The 16337-nt window shown below is 35.3% G+C and overlaps 2 protein-coding genes across 2 annotated transcripts; one reads left to right on the forward strand and one right to left on the reverse strand.

Moving 5' to 3' along the window:
* Positions 1–1826: 1826 nt before the first annotated feature.
* Positions 1827–9560, forward strand: LOC107798508 (serine/threonine-protein kinase VIK). The gene is made up of 11 exons (XM_016621514.2): positions 1827–2246; positions 3031–3105; positions 5186–5302; positions 6072–6166; positions 6711–6831; positions 6933–7012; positions 7483–7542; positions 7687–7808; positions 7896–7981; positions 8074–8189; positions 9035–9560. The coding sequence occupies exons 1-11, from the start codon at positions 1932–1934 to the stop codon at positions 9159–9161; spliced, it is 1314 nt and encodes a 437-aa protein (XP_016477000.2). The 5' UTR covers positions 1827–1931; the 3' UTR covers positions 9162–9560.
* A 1431-nt stretch (positions 9561–10991) lies between these two features.
* On the reverse strand, positions 10992–15997 carry LOC107798510 (transmembrane emp24 domain-containing protein p24delta9). The gene is made up of 4 exons (XM_016621515.2): positions 15606–15997; positions 14538–14747; positions 11503–11579; positions 10992–11388 (listed from the first exon to the last, which is right to left on the reverse strand). The coding sequence occupies exons 1-4, from the start codon at positions 15816–15818 to the stop codon at positions 11244–11246; spliced, it is 645 nt and encodes a 214-aa protein (XP_016477001.1). The 5' UTR covers positions 15819–15997; the 3' UTR covers positions 10992–11243.
* Between the last annotated feature and the right edge of the window lie 340 nt (positions 15998–16337).

Below are 16337 nucleotides of genomic sequence, written 5' to 3' on the forward strand. Positions count from 1 at the left end.
TTATTACTTGATATAAACCAACAAAAAGTTTGCAAGTTATGTATAATATAATAGTTACATGTATGTCGACATCAAGGGTTGTCGGTCGTATGTTGCTCGTTATTAAAGGCCACCGACGGTCTGTCGCCGGTGAGTGGTGGCGTTCTTACTTATTTTCACGTTCCATTGTCATAAAATATAGATTCAAGTATAATTTAACAATGTCCATTATTATTATTGTTGTTATTATTATTATTATTATTATTATTATTATTATTATTATTATTATTATTATGCTATCTTTATCCTATTTTTCAATTTTATTACTTTTGTTAGTTTTATTTTGCCGTCATTACTTTTCTGTTCTATAGTATTTTCAATCATAATTTTTTTATTCTTATATTTTCTAACTTGTTTTGAAAAATATTTTTCTGAAAGCGAAGGCCTATCGAAAACAGTCTCTCTACCTTATGGGCAGGGTTAAAATTTACGTACATCATACTTTTCCCAGACCCACTTACAAAAACACATTGAATATGTTATTGTTGTTGATAACTTAACAATGTCACGACCGAATTTGTAAACTAGTACTTCAAACCCCTACGTTCTAATTCTTAAGAACGTTACCTACGCAAAAAAATCCTGATAGAGGTGATAATAAGTAATTTTTATTATATCCCTATTACTTGATAGCAAAGTATTTATGCCTATACTAATGAAAGATAAATGTTTAATGGATTAATTGAGATGCACATAAATTTGAATCGTTGATATTTTAGAAACATGTTTTATACCTAGACGTGACATATTTCATTACAATTCAATAAAGTAATAAACTACTAAGACTTTGACTTGGTTTTATTACAATCTTCAATATTTTGAAAAAAAATATTAGTTCAATTGAATTTGGAAAAACATGTTGGCTTTGCTAAACAACAAGCTAAGTTGACAAATGTTCAAGATAAATCTGAATTACGATATATTATTAAAATATCTTAAAAAGCAATGCAACGCACAAAGTATTCCGTTAAGTTTGCTAACTTTACTAAGACTTTGATGGCTTGATTTTATTGCGGTCTTAAATATTTTGAAAAAATACTAGTTCAATTGTATTTGGAAAAACATGTTGGCCTTGATAAACGACAAGTTGACAACTTCTCTCTAAGTTTATAAAATATTCAAGATAAATCCAAACTATGACATATTATTAAAGTATCTTGAAGGGCAACCTACTGTATACAGTATCTCGCGTTCATGTAGAGTTCGGGAAAAAGCCAGTCCCCAAGGGGTGTGATGTAGACAATCTATCATAATGCAAGTATTAGTGACTGTTTTCACGACTCGAACTCGTGACCTAATAACACGAATATAACTTTATTGCTTCAAAGCTCCCTTTCATATTATTAAAGTATCTTTATCGATATTTAACATTAATCCTTTCTTTATATACTATGATTAAAGGGGGGGGGGGGGGTTATGTAATCAAAATGTTGCAATAGATATCAATCTAACTACACTATATTGCTTAATCCAAAACAAATACTACTTTCACATTTTTCCTTAATCGGTCTTGAAGATCTTATCATTAATCATTAGTGGTTGAAGCATCGAATTAACAAGAGAATTCCAAATTCGACAATTAGCATGATACCGTCTTTTTTGAAAAGTTTATTTGCCCTCAAATCTCAATCTATTGATTGATTCAAAAAATCATTAACAAAGGTGTTTGAAAAGAATCAAATTCTATTGACAAAGTAATAAAAGAATATCCCATTATTCACTTTTTTTTTTAAACCAGACTTTAATTTAATCTTTTTCTCAAATAAATACAGAAGAAGAAACAGACACAAAACTGACACGCACACACGCATTCAAAAGAAACGGAACACACACGAGTCAGTTGCAAAAAGGAGATTTTTCACACATCACACACACGCAGCGATCCATCCAAAATGAGCGGAAGCGAAGGAAGCTCCGGCTCCGCTGCCGGCGGCGGAGAAGCTGTCGCACCGGTAGCAGCGTCAACGGAGAAGAAGAAGGAGAAGTCAAGAGTAAGCAAAACATCGCAAATTCTATGGCACGCTCACCATAACGATGCAGCTGCCGTTCGGAAGCTTCTAGAAGAAGATCGGACGCTTGTTCAAGCTAGGGATTACGATAATCGTACTCCGCTTCATGTCGCGGCGTTACATGGCTGGATCGATGTTGCGAAGTGCTTGATCGATTATGGCGCCGACGTCAACGCTCAGGATCGTTGGAGAAATACGGTAAGATTTGTGCATTTGCTTATTTTTGGTAAAATTTGCATAGTACATGTTATGCGTATACACTTGTATTAGTTGTGTGTGTATATATGAATTATGAAACTGATAATTGGTAGTATCACAGTAATTTGTTTTACCTCTTACTGATTTTGGAGCAATTATAATAGCTGTTGATCTCTTAGTATAAAAAAAGCCGCTGTTATTTTCTCATGAATCTTACTGAAGTTATATCTTGTTAATGAAATGAAAATTTAATCATCAGGAATTTGGATTTGAGTCTTCAGCTATTAAATGATGTCTTGTGATAAGTTGCAGTATTACCGCGATTCGACTATTCCACTGGACACCTGGTACTTCCCACCAGCATATGCAGATAGGAAGAAATCACCTAGCAGAATTTGAGCTCGTCTCCAAGATTTCCGTCCACTTCATTTACCACTAGGCCACATCCTTGGGTGCCGGTTCTGTCCTGCTATTTTGTAGTTAATAAGAATAGTTTTTACATTGTTAGCTGTAACTGACCTTGTTTAGAGGCATTGATGATCCAATTGATAGTTCATTTATGAATGCATGTAAAATTAAGAGTGTGATTTAAAAGAGTGCTAGTTATCCGCTTTCCCTAGGAGAATCGAATGTCATCCATATCTCTCTGGTTTTGTGTGTTCATCTACATTTTGAATCTTTTCCATGTGCCTGTTGTGACACTGACTTTTCGATGCAATCCTTGACTCTCAGTCAGTTTCACTAATCTGCTGCTTTTATCTAAGTTTTCAATTGTTTGTGACAGCCTCTAGCCGACGCAGAAGGAGCTAAGAAACATGGCATGATTGAATTGTTAAAGACATATGGTGGACTATCTTATGTGAGTTTTACTCATTAATGTCCTTTTGATATATCTAATATCTCATAATGGTCGTTTGCCATTTAAAAAGCTTGTAGTTATCGGCATTTGATGCATCTACTTGTTCTTAGATTAAAAGATGTATTAGCTAGCATATATATCGGGCTCCTATCTCTGTTGCCATCCAGGTCTGTGGTTGATGATCTAGCGGAGTTATTTATTAACTAACTGATCTTTGTTCTTACATTTCCCATGTTGTTAAAGGCCATGCTTGATTTGCAGTTAAGTTCTAAAGCTAGGTGCAGCATAATTTTGGCGCTATGCCTCTCTTAGGTAGCGGTTTTGGTGGAGGCACCAAGGTTCCAAGGATGCACAAGTAGTAATGAACTGCTTTTCTATGGCAAAGAACTAGCAAAGTGATATATTAAGTGTTAAGTAAATGTTATGGAAGACTTCTCCCACACGGAAAAAGAAAGGATTCCATATGGAAGTATATGTTAGTAATTAGGAATAGGAATTGGAAACTTAGCATCAGAAAACTTAAAACTATAAATCTATAAGCGGGAAACTTAAAACTACTCAATGTGACCCATCTGCTCTAGCCTTGTTAAGTAGACTTACCTACATTGTATTGTCATCTCTTTTCTTTTGCGTAACTACTACATATATGCGAGATTTTTCCAAAAAGTTATTTACTTTATAGAAAAGATTTCATGGAACATTAGCCTTTCTTCATTAGGAATGGCGATAGGATTTCATTGACATTAGCCTTTCTTCATTAGGAATGACGATGGGGGGGGGGGGGGTGCGGGTGCCGGTTGAGCCTTAACCCGCAAAATTTCAATCCCCCACCCCACCCACCCACACATAGTTTTTTAATTGTTTTCGCCCTGCCCAACTTAAGATTTTCTTTTTCCATTTTGTTATTTAGTTAAACAATTGAGTTATACTATAGATAATTATCTTATTTAGTGTAGCTTGTCCTCCATAGGGGCCACTCCCGCCTTGTCCCTAATAACTTCGTTCTTAATCTTATCTTTCTTGGTATGCACACACATATCTCAATATCCACATTTCTGCTACTTTCAACTTATGTACATGGGATTTTTTGACGGGCCAACACTCAGGCCCATACAATATAATTGATCTTACCACCACTCTGTAGAACTTGCGCTTAAGTCTTGATGGCACATTCTTATCACACAAAATACCAGATGCGGATCTCCATTCATCCACCCTGCTCTAGTACGATGTGTGATATCCTCGTCAATCTTACCTTTGCCTTGGATTACAAACCCAAGACATTTGAAATTGTGTCTCTTGGGATGACTTGTGTATCAAGCTTCACTTCCACTTCTTCTTCATGCGTCCCATCATGAACTTGCACTCCAAGTATTCTTTTCAACCGACTCTGCAAATAATATACACCATGGCACCTCCCTTTGGATGTTTCGCGTCAGCACATCCATGGCCTGGGAAGAAAAAAAACTTAAAACATAAATAGAATTGTTGAGTAAGTTTTAGATCAAAATTTAACAATCAGGAATAAGTTCGAATCAGAATTTCACAAAGTAAGAATAAGATTTCTTTTTAATATTCCACGAGATTAGCATCAGCGAATCTTTTCCTGGTTTTGTTCTCTTTTTAGTTATAATTGCTGATTAATATATGCAAACATTTGATATATTCTCCAGTTCAGTCAAATTATGTTGTTGATTGTTGATTACCTAAGGAAGAGACAGCTATTGGATGATGACCCAGACCATATGTAGATTGATGGGATGATTTAGTAGATCATTTAACTAAGTTGGGAAAAAATCTTATACTTTGCAAATAACTGATTGGTGCTCTCGCCGTAACAACGAGCCGAGAGCTAATGGTTGTTGGTTGCTACTACTATAGTAAGAAAATAAACTGAACAGCCTTGTGCAGGATGTGCAATTCATATCTTCCAAGTTATTGAACACCTTTCTACCTTTGTCTTGTTCAGCCACTTCAAGATTTTCTTTACAAAATTATTGAGAATTATTCTGAATATGCAAATAGTGTCTTCAGAGGATTTATCTTTGTGAGCCTCTAATGTATTAAGATAATGCTACAGGGGCAAAATGGAAGCCATTTTGAACCAAGGGCTGTTCCACCCCCTCTACCAAAGAAGTGTGACTGGGAGATTGATCCTGCTGAGCTGGACTTCTCAAATTCTGTAATCATTGGGAAGGTATGATCTGCTATTTTAGAATTGACAGCTAATAAGCTTGTTGGAGGTTAAATTGAAGTCTGTTTAAGTTGCCTTATCCAGTGTCTTTTCTAATGAATTGGCAACTGTAGTATAAAAGACAGCTACTCTTGCACTTCTTTTTTGTGTTCTTTAAATAAAAGCTTTTTTACCTCTGTGACTGATCGCCTTTTCTGAAGAGGTTTCATCAAAAATAGAAAAGCAATTGAAGCTGAGTTTGTGATGGTTAAGCTAATACTTGTTTTGTGGAGTTTTGTCGATTGTTGAATGAAAAATCTCAACTGCGTTAAGTTTTTTAATTAAAAAGATGTGAATGATTATATAGAATATAATTAGTTTTGCAATGTGTTTAGCATTTCTTTACATTCCAAAGTAGAAAGTATCTCATAATCAGGAAAGACAGACCATTTTTTGTGTTTGGGGCTGTCACCCGAGGTGTTTTTTTTATTAGCGCTTTTCCTTGGTAATTTTATATTCTGTCTATAGTTTAAGAACTGTATGAGATGATTCTATTTCCTTTACTAACCTTAATATGCAGCTATTATATTCCTGGGTCTACCCATAAGAAAAAGGAGGGACAGTCTCTGGTGCGAAATTGGCTGTCCATTTTGCTTCAAGCCGTTTATCTTTTTAGCTATTTTTTTATAATGTCGTGCTTGATTCTAATAGCTTAATCTGCTTCTTATCCTGGTCAAGGATTTACCAGTGAGGTTGCTATTTATGCATCTAATATGGAAGCTGATGTTGATAGGGGTCTTTTGGTGAGATATTAAAAGCTTGCTGGCGTGGAACACCTGTAGCTGTTAAACGCATCCTCCCAAACCTTTCAGATGATCGATTGGTGATGTAAGTTTCCTCGCGGGGTTAGCACTACAATATCCTGTATATATGATTTTGATATCTTGTGCTGTCGTTAAATCTTACCTTATCAAAAAAAAATGTTGTGCTGTCTTTGTTGTCTGCTATTGTTGTCAAGTTTCACAGTTTTTTTCTTTTTTGAGGGGTTGGTTGTGGGCGGGGAATGGGGAAGGAGGATGGGAACTTATTTGGTCTCCTATGTTATATTTTGACCTATAAAGCTTTCCATGTCCTTAATGCTGCTTTTGCAAACAAGTCACATTCTCTAATGGTCAATCAATCGTGGAATATTTGCAAAGAATAAGGTTTCTATTTACTCTGCTAATATTGTATGCGGACCTGAAATTAAAGTGGATCAAGAAGCTTCATATGATACCTAAAGCTCTCAACATCCCCTATTCACAATGGTTTTTAAGCTTGATACAGATATATTTAATTTTAAACATAGGCTGTTACTTAGACCCTCTGCAGTTGATTAATTTTTTATATTTTACTGTCTTATGGGTTCTGCCTGATTTAATTCCTTTTGCAGTCAGGATTTCAGGCATGAGGTAAATTTGTTGGTGAAGCTCCGTCATCCAAATATAGTGCAATTTCTTGGAGCTGTTACTGAGAAAAAACCCTTGATGTTAATAACTGAGTACTTAAGGGGGGTATGTGGTTACTTTTTTCCCTATATTTTGAAGTGAACATTGAAGTATTCTCTTTATATCATGAAATACCTGTGCTAATTTGGTGCGTATATTTGTTGTAGGGTGATCTGCATCAGCACCTCAAGGAAAGAGGTGCTCTTAGTCCATCGACAGCAATCAATTTTGCTATGGATATCGCAAGGTAGTTGGATATAGCATTCCATACTTCATTTTCCTTGAAAAACTCAAAATTCTCTTGATGTCTTCTAATTCTTGAAACTCATGTGTGCTATATTTTGAGTTGCTTATCTGCCCCGGCTGATGTGGTCAGCATGATTGATGGACTAAATGTCACTCGGTCTCTTGTGATTTACCTTCTGTCCAAAACTCATCTTATTAACAGTTAGCTGGTCTGTTGAACTTTGTTGGGGAAATGCAAAAAAGTGCATTCAGAAAATGGTCCTGATGACGTGAACAAGTTACTATACTCTCAGTAGCTCTCTTTCTGACCAGTGGCATAGCTTCTGTGATTTTCGTCCTCGTCATACCATTTTATGAGAAATGCTGTTGTTACCTGGCATTTTAGCCCAAGATTGCAATGCCTGGTTTTATTTAAAAAAGGAATTGCAATGCATAGTTTACTTATGTAATGTTTGATGTTTCTGTGGGCAGAGGCATGACTTATCTTCACAATGAGCCGAATGTTATAATCCACAGGGATCTAAAGCCCAGGTCTGTTTTTCTCTCAACATGGTTCTGCTATAGGTTACATGTTACTATTCACCTACGGGGATCTTATTGTTTAATGAGAATGATGCTACCTTTTTTTTTTTATGATTCAATTAGCTTTAGTGCTGAATGTGTCAATGTTTCTAGGAATGTTCTTCTAGTCAACTCCAATGCAGACCATTTGAAAGTTGGAGACTTTGGATTAAGCAAACTAATCAGGGTTCAGAACTCCCATGATGTTTATAAAATGACTGGGGAGACAGGGAGCTGTAAGTGACAGTTTCATATTTCTCCCTGGCATATCCTTTCAAATGTGTTATTTATTTTTGATATCTTTTTCTATAATCGAAAAATAGATCGCTATATGGCCCCTGAAGTTTTCAAGCACCGGAAATATGACAAGAAAGTCGATGTGTTCTCTTTCGCGATGATCTTATATGAGGTAATTCTGACTTTTCGGCTCTGCCTGTTAGGATTAGGTGTAACATGATCTATGAAATAAATAACTTATCAATGAATTTTCTACTGGTGCAGATGCTAGAAGGTGATCCACCATTATCCCACTATGAACCATATGAAGCAGCCAAGTACGTGGCAGAAGGACACAGACCTATTTTCAGGGCAAAAGGTTTTACCCCAGAATTGAAAGAGTAAGTGCAAACTGGATCTTGATACTCCCACTTTTGAAGCATATATCTTTAGCTATGTATGACACTGCGTAAATTAATGGATGGGGTGGGGTGACAACATGGACAAAGGTGGCACAGTTAAAAGATGAGCTATAATATCGAAGGAGCACAGTGCAGTAGCTGGGTGTGTGAAAGCATTTAAAGATAGTAATGCATGGTAAAGATTCTGGTAGGGGTGGAATAATGGGATTGCCAAAACTGAGATTACTTGCTGTGAATTTCCTCTTTCAGTGAGCTGTAGGCATCCTAACTGCAGAGAAAATAGAAATAACTATGAAGGAGAGTAACTAGTGAAGCAACTTAGGCAGCATGTTAAAGTTCTTTGTCATTAAACTTGATCAGCAAACTTTCTTTGCCATTAGAGCATAGGAAAATTATCCTACGGTTTAGAGAGAGATCATTTTAGATTAAGTGATAGAACTGTGTGTAAATATGTGCAAAGTGGGCTTTGGTAGATATAGATGTCCAGATCAATTTCGTCCACGTGATTCAGGATGGGTTTTGGAATAAAAAGGAGAAACCGGTGTGAGATCATGATTTTAGTTTTATTATTGTTATTTACACATCTATTGATATGACCATATGTAGAAGCATCTATTAGATCTGTTGTGTAGTGAAATATGAGATATACTTTTTCTTCCTCTTGCGACCTTAGGCTTCATATATGCACGGCAAGGTTATTTCTTTTGACTATTTGCCAAGGCAAAAAGATTGGGATTAAGCTGGGTTTGTTGTTGTTGTTGTTGCCAAAGCAAAAAGATGGTGGTCAGGGCATTGTTTTGCTAAATTCAACTAATTTTTTGCAGGTTGGTGGAGCAATGTTGGGCACCAGATATGAACCAGAGACCTTCATTTTTGGAGATTCTAAAAAGACTTGAAAAAGTTAAAGAAGCTTTACCCTCAGAGCATCATTGGCACATTTTCACTTCATGACATCAAATTCAAGATTTGACCATGTATTGAGTTGAATTCTCCCATCAAACTTGCTTTTGAAATTGATATGTTCGTATGATTGTGCATAGGATCAACTGGCTGGGGTCTGCAAAAACTGTTGCTGTGCCCCACTCGACATTGCAGCTATGGTCGTTGTAGATTTGATCAACATATTTCCCGAATATACCCAAATAGAACCGTGCGGTTAATAGACCTGTAACAAAATTTATTAGTTTTGATTGTCAAATTTTCTATCCTCAATCCATCTGTATTAATTTTCTTTTTCTTTTTTTGTGATTCCCAGTTGTGTACTTGAAAATGAAAGTAGCAACTGTGTTCTGTTTTACCCTTTGATACTCTCTGGTTAAATGATAAAACTAAGATGGTTCTAATAGGAAATTCATACTTTATTATATGTTACAGACATCACCGTCCAAAGTGAAGCTAAAAAAATGTCTTGTGAGGAAAAAAGTTGAGAAGAAATCACTGATTTATCTATTTCACCCATTCATTCTTCTAGAGAAAGAGTTACTTTATAAATTGCTTGCGTTGACAATTACTGCTTTTTTTCTATTGCTAAGCATGTTTTATTCCCACTCCAACTATTAGATTGGCAAAGCGCCCCTTTGAGTTGTCCTCAATGATCAACTGAACACGTCAATTAAGATCATTTTCAGCTAGACACTCTATTTATTCACAAAAGATCAACTAAACACCCCGACCATATCAGCCCTCATTGTGTGAAATGCACTCTCTAGGACGCGAGTTTGACAACCTAAAATTAGGGTGTTTTTTGCTTTTTTTTTTACTAAAATAATGTGGACCCCACCTAATTTTCACACCCGCTCCTCCAATTCTCTCCTCCACCATTCAACACCCCCTCTGTCCTAAATCACCTTTGCCTCCATTACAAAAGAACAAAATTACCAAATATATCATCACATCAATTCAACAAATTTTTTATACCAAACACATTTTTCTCTTTCGCCTGCTCCGAATCTTTACACCACTAGACCTCTTATTAACAGTCTTCGCTCTGCACACCAAAGAATAGAACTAGCACTTGTCAAAAAAACATGCCTTTCATGGATGATCAAGACCAGTACATTGAAATATGCAATACTTGTGTCAGGAGAACATATATATCAAGCAAATTTTCAATCCAATCATAATACTCAAGAACTCAATTGGAATACTAGAGTAAAGAAATATTCATCCAATTATCAGACACAACAACCAATTTCGACGGAAAAAATGCAAGCTGCCGGAAATTTTTAATCCATCTGGTTCTTCTTACTCTCTCTCGTAAAAAAAAATGGAGTTTCTTCTTCTGCTCTTCTTTATCGTCATATTCAGACGCCATTGGCATGCCATTTTCCGAAAAGAATTTGTTGCTCCGAAGGCGGCGATTGGTGGCGATGGGGCGGCAGAAATGGAGGAGCCGGCGGCTGTTCAATTTTTTATGGCAAAATTACATGTGTCATTTTTTGATTGGTCCATTTGACATGTCATTGACAAGTACAATTCACGCATATGGTCTGTTGTATAGTATTTACTTGACCTACTTAATAACCACTTGAAGTGTTAAAATGAAAAATGGTTCGGTTGAGATATTGAGGACAACTTAAAAGGGCGTTTTATGTATTTCGCCTATTAGATTTGTCAATTCCACAGCTGCAGAAAGGGTGAAGAGCAAATAATACTCTTCATCCCATTTTATATGAAGGTGTTTAATGGGCATGAAGTTAAAAAAGAAAAAAAAAAACTAAAACTTGTCATCATAAACATGCGACTACACAATTATGTCATCTATGATAAAATGAAAAGTTTAAAATTAAATTGTTTTTAAATGTAAAAATATGCTATTCTCTTCCACAGTCGCAGACTAGAAAGGAAAGTGCCATAAAATGGGATAGATCTGAGTAATAAATAAGAAAACACGAGCATGGGCAGCACCAACTTCATTGCCAATCCAAGATCTCTCTATCACAATTGACTCAAAACATTGTATTCCCTCTTCGAACTGGTAATCTATGGAAATTCTACACATACATGGAGTACTATAAAGCTATCATAACAGTATTAGATAAGCTTTTTCTTTTCGAAAAAGGTCTTCAAATGCCACAACTGCAACCCTGCCACTGATAAACATATTAAGATTGACAAGCCAGTCATCCAAGCCATTTTGGAGTTGGTGGATCTGTTCAATTCCTGCATTTCAGCTTCCCTACAACGTGCGAGAAAATTATCAAGCTTATGTTCATGAAAAATTGTAGTTAAATGTAACAACATTGCTTTAAATAATATGTTCATGAGGAGTGTTATCGAAAGATAAACTCACCTTTCACGGAGAAAAAACATCTCATCATGGATGGCTTGAACATTTTCATACATCTTCTTTAGTTCAAATTCCATTACCTATTAAGATGGCAAGATGAAAGTGAATTACAATAGTCTCAACTCAAAACTCCTAAAGGTGCAGTCATGAAATTCATTGTCAACAAATAAGATGCTCTCTCTTCCCCACAATTCTCCCATTCTTCTTTAATTCCTACCTTCAGAACTCAGAAGCCTCTTCGTCTCAAGAACAAAGTTAATAGAACTTATGTTGCTCGGACTCTCCAAAAATGTTGCCGCATCCGTGTCGGATCCTTCAAAGATGCACTACTTTTGGAAGAGCCAATACGCAGCCGACGGCATCTTTGAAGAGTCCGAGCAACATAGAATAGAACTGAAAATTTCTAATGTGAGCAAAAGTTTCTGCGACAATCTTCTTCTTGTATTATAACAGAAAAACTTAACTACAGATCACTTTTACTGCGTCTAAATGAAAGATGCAAGCCAATACCAAATGTGAGTCCTAAAGATTCTTAGTTAAGCTATATCAAGAGCAAGAGGAGCTTTAAGCAATCAAACAGATATTAAGTATGTGTCATCACAAAAATACTACAGGAAACCCCATATGCGTTTCACAAGTGATGCACAGATCCACAAGCCCATAACCTTCTATCTCAAGGTTGATATGCATTGTAAACATATCAACCTTAGAAAGTGGAACATAGAATAACACTGCTCCAAAAGAATTCACTTTCCCTGGTGATACTTCAACTCAAACATCTATCCAGGTGAAGAATATCTGGTTCTTTAGAATACGAGTATAAATGAATAATAAAGTTCAGCATCAGCAATATGCTGTAGAGGACAAGCTAAACAAAAGGTTTCCGGCACAAACTTCTGTGTCGGTTGAGAAGAATTATGCCACTGTCCAGCAAATTAAAGCCCAAATTCCACGATTTCAAAGTCCATAGAGCTACGAAAATCTAAGCCAAACAGCATTTTCCTGTCATGACTCGTACCGAGAAGGTGAAATGTAATTAAAATAGAAAAGCGTTGAGAATGGCATGAATTTTTATTTTATTTTCATTTGATTTTTTGTGGTGAGAAATAATTTGTTAAGTCTTAAACAAAGCAAATTCCAAGTATACAGCCACAATTGCCAGAAATACACTCTGAATCGAAAACAAAGACTCAACAATCAGCCCGTGAATGTGTTCTATATCTACATGTATTTCCTTTTCTCCATTTGGATCCGTCCAAATTTAAAACTCATTCATACAAAAGGTAATACTACCTTTTTCTTAAATAAAATAAGCCGAAAAGAGCAATTATTAAAGACGGAACGATAAAGAGACCATAAAATATACGCCAGGCATGAGTTACTTTCATGATGCTAGAACAAGGAAATGTTTGTTCTTACAACTCCCTCTCTGACACACACAAAAATGCATCCAAGGTGCACTAAAGGTTTAATTGAGCTCGCAAACCTGATCCCAAAATTCTCTTTATTTTTGGTTTAGAAACAGAAGATTCTTGACTATTGTTCAAAACAAAGAAAAGTGAAGGAATCTTAATTAAGAATAACGGAATGCAGAAAAATTTAATTGTAAATTTGAAGAGAATTCATAACAAATATATGTTTTTTGAAGAGAATACCCCTTGTTATCAGTATTGTTTTCCAAGAACTAAATCTATAACACTTTCGGAAGCATGCATCCTTTCATCTACCTCTCTTGAGTATTGAGCCATAGGCTGTAAGGTACTAAAATTCTAGTGGCGTGGTTTTATTTCACTACCTCTTTTGATGACAGAATGACCTGAAACTAAAATAAAATTTACTAAGAGCCTAATGGCCTGGTAGGCTTTTTATTATTTAACTGAAACTAACAAGAATTTGGCAATAATATCCGCCTTACCCGAGTCATGCCTTCATAGGGGTAAAATGTTTATAGCCTATTCTCCCTTCTATTCTATTCTGGAGGAGGAAAATAGAAGTGGTTACAACATCATTTTCTGTAGCAGATTCTCCAGCAAAAGCAGTAGACACTAAATGCTAAAGTTCATGCTGGCATGCATACAGCAACATGAATCTCATTATATGCGCAAACAAATGCACAGTACATTAATACCTTGATTAAAATGTGAAATGATAAGCTTATTAGCCTTTTTTGGGGCATTCCATTCATTTTAAAAGCCTTCATTCAATTGAAGTTCATTTCCACGTCAACTCTCTTTACAAGGAATTTCATCAAGTAGAGATTCCAATATTGAGGGCATTAATGGGGTAAGAGGGGCTCGAACTTTCTTTTTCTCAATCAAACAAAAAAAAAAGGGGCTGGAACTCTTGACCATATCGGAAGCTACGAGCCACATGCAGTAGCCAACTGAATACCATGCCTCGAAGGAGATCGAGGATCTCAAGGGTGACATGACAAGGCTGCTCAACGCGGATGAGGACCGCAACAAGCGCATGTATGAAATAGAGGCAAGATGATGGAGGCAATTACCACCATGCACAGAAGACAACTAATAAATTGCTTTTATTTTTTTACTAGTACAAAAAACAAATTGTAATTCGATAAGCACGAAGAATTATTCTTAATAAAGGGAACTGAAAGTATATCACTTCATAAGACGTTCCCAAATTCTGGAATATAACTATTGTTAATTCTAAATTAGTTAGGATCAGCTATACAATACCTTATCTATCAAAAAAAATTGAAAGCCTTCAAACTAAACAGCAACCCTAATTTTCATGTTTTCTTCTCATGGAAAGGCTAAAATAACGAAAAGTGACAAAAGCAAATGGTTGGCTTGAACTAATGATGTAGTCTATGAGACTTCTCAAGTGCAATTTTTTGTAAAACGGTCTCTCGTGCACAAGGGATGCTTAAGAGTTATATCGTTCCAGTCTAGGGCTACTTCTCATTAAACCTGAGAGATGAGTACAAACTGCCATATCATCTATGCAAATGCAACAAAAGTATATGTGGAATTGAGATTCATTAGCAGGTAGATAAAAGAAGAAAGCGCGCTTACTTCAACAGAGCCTTTCTTGGCAACATTTGTCCAATCCTTAGCAGCAAAACCAGTCTTCCAGTCAAAATCGAGGGTAACAGTTACAGGGGGCTTGTGATCAGCAGCAAAGAAGCAAGTCATATAATCCCCAGCTTCCGCAGTTTCAAAAGCAAAATTCCCTTCAGCAACATTGTCTGATTGGTGATAGGTATTTCCATATGTTGATGTCACCTAAATTACACATATCAGTTAATAGTTCATCTTCATCAAAACCAGAAGAATTATATCCATTTGAACAAAATAATCAAACATTTTTTTTACTAATACCTTAACAACTAAACTTTCAGGGGTATTGGAGTGAAATGGGCCAGTATAGACGGAAACATACAGAAATTGAAGCATAGTTGACTGATTGATAAATTCAAAATTGAATCTTTACAACTCCAATTCACAGTTCTAACTAAAACATCCAACACGTACACACAACTCTTGGTTACCCAAAAATTGACCGAAAGCTCAATTTTTTACCATAAAAGGATCAAACAAAGAAAAACCATGTGCTTAAATAGTAAATAAATCAATTAAAACTAAATTTTTACATCCCCAATATAAAATTCACAGTTCTAACAAAAAAATCCAACATTAACAGACCATTCTTGGTTAGCCAAAGATCCACAAAAGGACTCAAATTTCAACATAATAAGATTAAATAAATATGACCCATTTGCTTAAATAGAAAATAAATCAATAAAATTGAATGTTTCCAATTCCAGAATAAAATTCACAAGTTCTAATCAAAACATCCAACATGCACAAACCATTCACAATCCACAAAAAGACTCAAACTTTTACATAAGTAGATAAAATAAGGAAATCCCATTTGCTTAAATAGCACATAAATCGATAAAATTGTATCTTTACAACTCCAGCATAAAATTCAAGTTCTAACCAAAACATCCAACATGCACAAACCATTCACAATTCACAAAAAGACTCAAACTTTAACATAAGCAGATAAAATAATGAAACCCCATTTACTTAAATAGCACATAAATCAATAAAAAATAGTAACAAGAAAAAATAAATTACCCTGACTGTAACTTTGTGAGTATCAGGCAAAGGGTAGCCTTCATTGGGGTTAACAATATGGTATTTGCCTACAGTCATAGCATGGCTTTTAATGTCTTCAGCTATGCATTTGGTCTGACCAGATTGCAGATCAAATCTAAGGGATTTCACTTGGGTCGCTATAAACCCCAAAATTAGGACAAGCAATAAGATTTTGCTTCTCTGAATCATCATGCTACTGTTAGATTTTAGGAGGGGGAAAAAAGAATGAAGGGAAATTAAAGAAATAATTTCTAGATTTTCAAGTGATGGTGGGGCTGGGAATGTTGGTCTAGAGAAAATACTCAGATTGAGAGAGATGAGGAATATTGTAGTATTAAAAAGAAAGAAGAAATAAAAGGGTTTTGTTTTCTTGACGTCTCCACGAGGGATTTCTGATCTACAATTCTACATCATATTTTCTCCTTTTTATTTTTCTTTCTTCTAAAATACAAGAATCTTTATTTTCATTAAAAATATAATAATTTATTAGTAATATAATTTTGCAGTATGGGACTAGTTGAAATTTAGATTTCTACTATATAAAGTGTAGGCATGCAAAGGTTATTGAATTTAAATTCAATAAAATAATTTGTTTATTTTAAATATATTAGTCTAAATAAAAAATTATGGGCTAATATAATTGAATTAATTTTTAAGTCTAATAATATTGATTGGGCTAGCCCATACAATTGGGCTACAAATGATGAGCAC

Source organism: Nicotiana tabacum, chromosome 20 (assembly GCF_000715075.1).
Source record: "Nicotiana tabacum cultivar K326 chromosome 20, ASM71507v2, whole genome shotgun sequence".
In the NCBI taxonomy this organism is placed as follows: Eukaryota; Viridiplantae; Streptophyta; class Magnoliopsida; order Solanales; family Solanaceae; genus Nicotiana; species Nicotiana tabacum.

Bases quoted from the DNA above. Each gene is read 5' to 3' on its own strand.
- LOC107798508 (XM_016621514.2), top strand. From the start codon at position 1,932: ATGAGCGGAAGCGAAGGAAGCTCCGGCTCCGCTGCCGGCGGCGGAGAA. The intron at 6,167-6,710 runs GTAAGTTTCCTC...TTCCTTTTGCAG, and splicing joins TCAGATGATCGATTGGTGAT to TCAGGATTTCAGGCATGAGG. The intron at 6,832-6,932 runs GTATGTGGTTAC...TATTTGTTGTAG, and splicing joins TAACTGAGTACTTAAGGGGG to GGTGATCTGCATCAGCACCT.
- LOC107798510 (XM_016621515.2), bottom strand. From the start codon at position 15,818: ATGATGATTCAGAGAAGCAAAATCTTATTGCTTGTCCTAATTTTGGGG. The intron at 11,580-14,537 runs GTAAGCGCGCTT...CCATCTTAATAG, and splicing joins CCAAGAAAGGCTCTGTTGAA to GTAATGGAATTTGAACTAAA. The intron at 11,389-11,502 runs GTGAGTTTATCT...CGCACGTTGTAG, and splicing joins ATGTTTTTTCTCCGTGAAAG to GGAAGCTGAAATGCAGGAAT.